Raw genomic sequence first — 2,500 nt, 5'->3', positions numbered from 1 at the left:
TTTAAAGGCGCCATATTACCACAGCTTCTCTATGCTTGTTACTAATACTTGTTCAAATCAAAGATATTTAATTAAAAATCACTTTTCATTTATGTATTAGTCGGTTGATTTCAACACCAAAGCACAAACAAATGATGTTGTCTTATTTTTTCCACACTGTTTTTGTCGGGCTGGGTGTGTTAAATGTTGTTTAATCTGTGTTATATTTTCCTCATGGTTCCATGTGTTTAAAGAATCCAGCGCAGCCTAAAGTGGTAGCCAAAAGCCTTAAAGTGACTTCCTGGTTGATTTCGCCCAATAGGAAATTGGCTCAGAGTTCGACCAGAAGAAGGAGGAGCTTAAGGAGGTGCAGGGCTTAGCCAATCAGCTCTCAGAGGCAGGAGCTGCCAATCTGGTGGAGCCCCGCCTACGTCAGCTGAACAGCCGCTGGGTTGAGGTTGAGGGAAAGTTCTTACCCTTCAAAAGACATTGTGTGAGTTTCCCTAGAGCCCGACGACGTTCACTAACCCTATGAAGACCTTACTAACTAGTTAACTAACTAGTTGAACTCCTTTACTGCCTGTCCGCCATGTTGTTTGACTAACAGTGACTAGACAGAAAGGCTCACCTCTCAGGTTAAAAAGAATGTTTATTCACTCAACGAATAGTATTTGTACTTCAAGCAAACACATTAGATAACTGAATTACCCAAACGATCCACCATTTAGTATTTTTAGGACATTTTAAGTGTTGTAATGAATGTTGGAGTTGAATTTTTCACTTCAAACTAACTACATAAATACTGTGTTTGATATTTTTGCTTAAGTAAAACAGTCAATGTCTGACATGGTGCCAATTCAAATTCAAAAAAAGGTTAAAGTTAAAATAAGTAAACCGAAAGAGAGGTGGAGGTTTTTTTTGCTTTGAATTTTTTGGTTTTAGTTTTTTTTTGCTTCATTGTTTGCGTGTGTCACCTTAACGACAACACTGTGGTTCTGTTTCAATGCATGCCTACTGCTAACCAATCGCATCTCACAGCTCCCCGACCAGCCAATCAATGACGACGTATGTATACAGTCATGTGTATCACAATCACAATAACAACCGTCCCCCTGCCCCAGTGTATATCAAAGTCACCAATCAAACTTGGACATAATCTGCTTTTTTGATTGAATCTGGTGAAAGAGTTGAGATTCACAAGGCGTCATAAGCACATTGTAATATATAAAGATATCATTATATATGATCATATATAAATACATATAGATCCATCAAGGGTCACGGATTAATAAAACCTGAACGGGTTAAACGCTGACTTGCTCAGGAGTCCACTGGTCCTGATGCTGTGGCCTGTAGCGTCCTTATCGCCATGGAGACCATGGCTCAGCTCTGAGGGGCTCCTTAGGATTACCTTAGAGCTTTGGATCCTTCTCCTCCTCAATAAGCACTCTTCACTCATCTCCGTTTATCGGTTCATCCACGTAAAATGCACTCGTTCATCCAATTTGAATTCATTTGGTTGGACAAACAAATGATAAAAGTCCACAAAAATATGAAATATGCAGACACTACTAAACCTGTGTTTGTGAGTATAATTATGTTATTGATTTATTGTTATTTTGTGGAAATGTAATTATACATTTCCAGAACGTACAACTTCTGTAAAATACTAGTTTGACCTTATCCATAAGGACTGAACAAATACCCTGTAGTCATGGTTACACATGGCCTGCAGTCATGGCAACGAGTGCCTGTAGTCTCGACAGCGATCTCCGTTCTCAGGGACTGAGAATGTGCTTATGATGCTTTTTATCGAAACCGGGAATTCGTTTGAGTTCGTTTGTTTTTAATTTGAGTAGATTTTGTCCAAGTGGTTCAGAAGAACACCATCTTGTGGGTTTGGTTTGTGATGGAGTTATGTTTGGATTTCCTTCTCAGTTCAGTATAGGAATCCTGTAGGACCTAAAATACATGCACCAAACTACGTATCCCAGAATCCCTAGAGTCAGCCACAGTTTGGCTGGGGTTTATTTGTCTCTGTTAAGTGAAACTGGGACACCCAGCACCCGTACAACTGTGTGTGTGTGTACACATTCAAATACACACCATCACACCCTTGCCACGCCTAGAGAAACCATGCACGCACACACATTTCAACATCAACACACCTCACACACAGGCACACATTTAAGACGCAAGCCTCCCTCACACTATTCATACTCGATCCACTTGAATAAAAAAATATCCATGTAGCACACAAACTACAAAACACCACAATATTCGCACCAAACAGCGCTTATGACCTTGAGCCTCGAGCCCAAAAGCTGGGACCAGCTCTGGTTTATCAGAAGTGGCGCTTGTCCCGTTGTAACACCAGCTGCTGCCGCTGCAAGGTGAAACAACCTCACTACAACCACACACCCCAGCCGGCCTTTGTCTGTTAATGCCCCCACAGTTTATCACTTTATTTTTTTGAATTGATGAATCGCGGCGTGTGTGTGTGACTCATTATTGGTGGTAT

At 40.9% G+C, this 2,500-nt stretch overlaps 1 protein-coding gene across 1 annotated transcript in view; it reads left to right on the top strand.

The window, feature by feature from the left end:
- The window catches only part of LOC311338178 (dystrophin-like), a gene marked incomplete at both ends in the record, with an annotated part of 17,847 nt that overhangs the window by 3,117 nt on the left and 12,230 nt on the right, over window positions 1–2,500 (top strand). The window contains one exon of the mRNA XM_084488975.1: window positions 302–472. Within this exon, the coding sequence (XP_084345101.1) occupies window positions 302–472 (171 nt within the window). The remainder of the gene's footprint in view (window positions 1–301; window positions 473–2,500) is intronic.

This window comes from Micromesistius poutassou (genome assembly GCF_964030765.1).
Source record: "Micromesistius poutassou genome assembly, contig: SCAFFOLD_998, whole genome shotgun sequence".
Lineage (NCBI taxonomy): Eukaryota > Metazoa > Chordata > Actinopteri > Gadiformes > Gadidae > Micromesistius > Micromesistius poutassou.
Note: the sequence above shows the minus strand (reverse complement) of the source record. Positions and strands in the feature narration are given on the sequence as shown.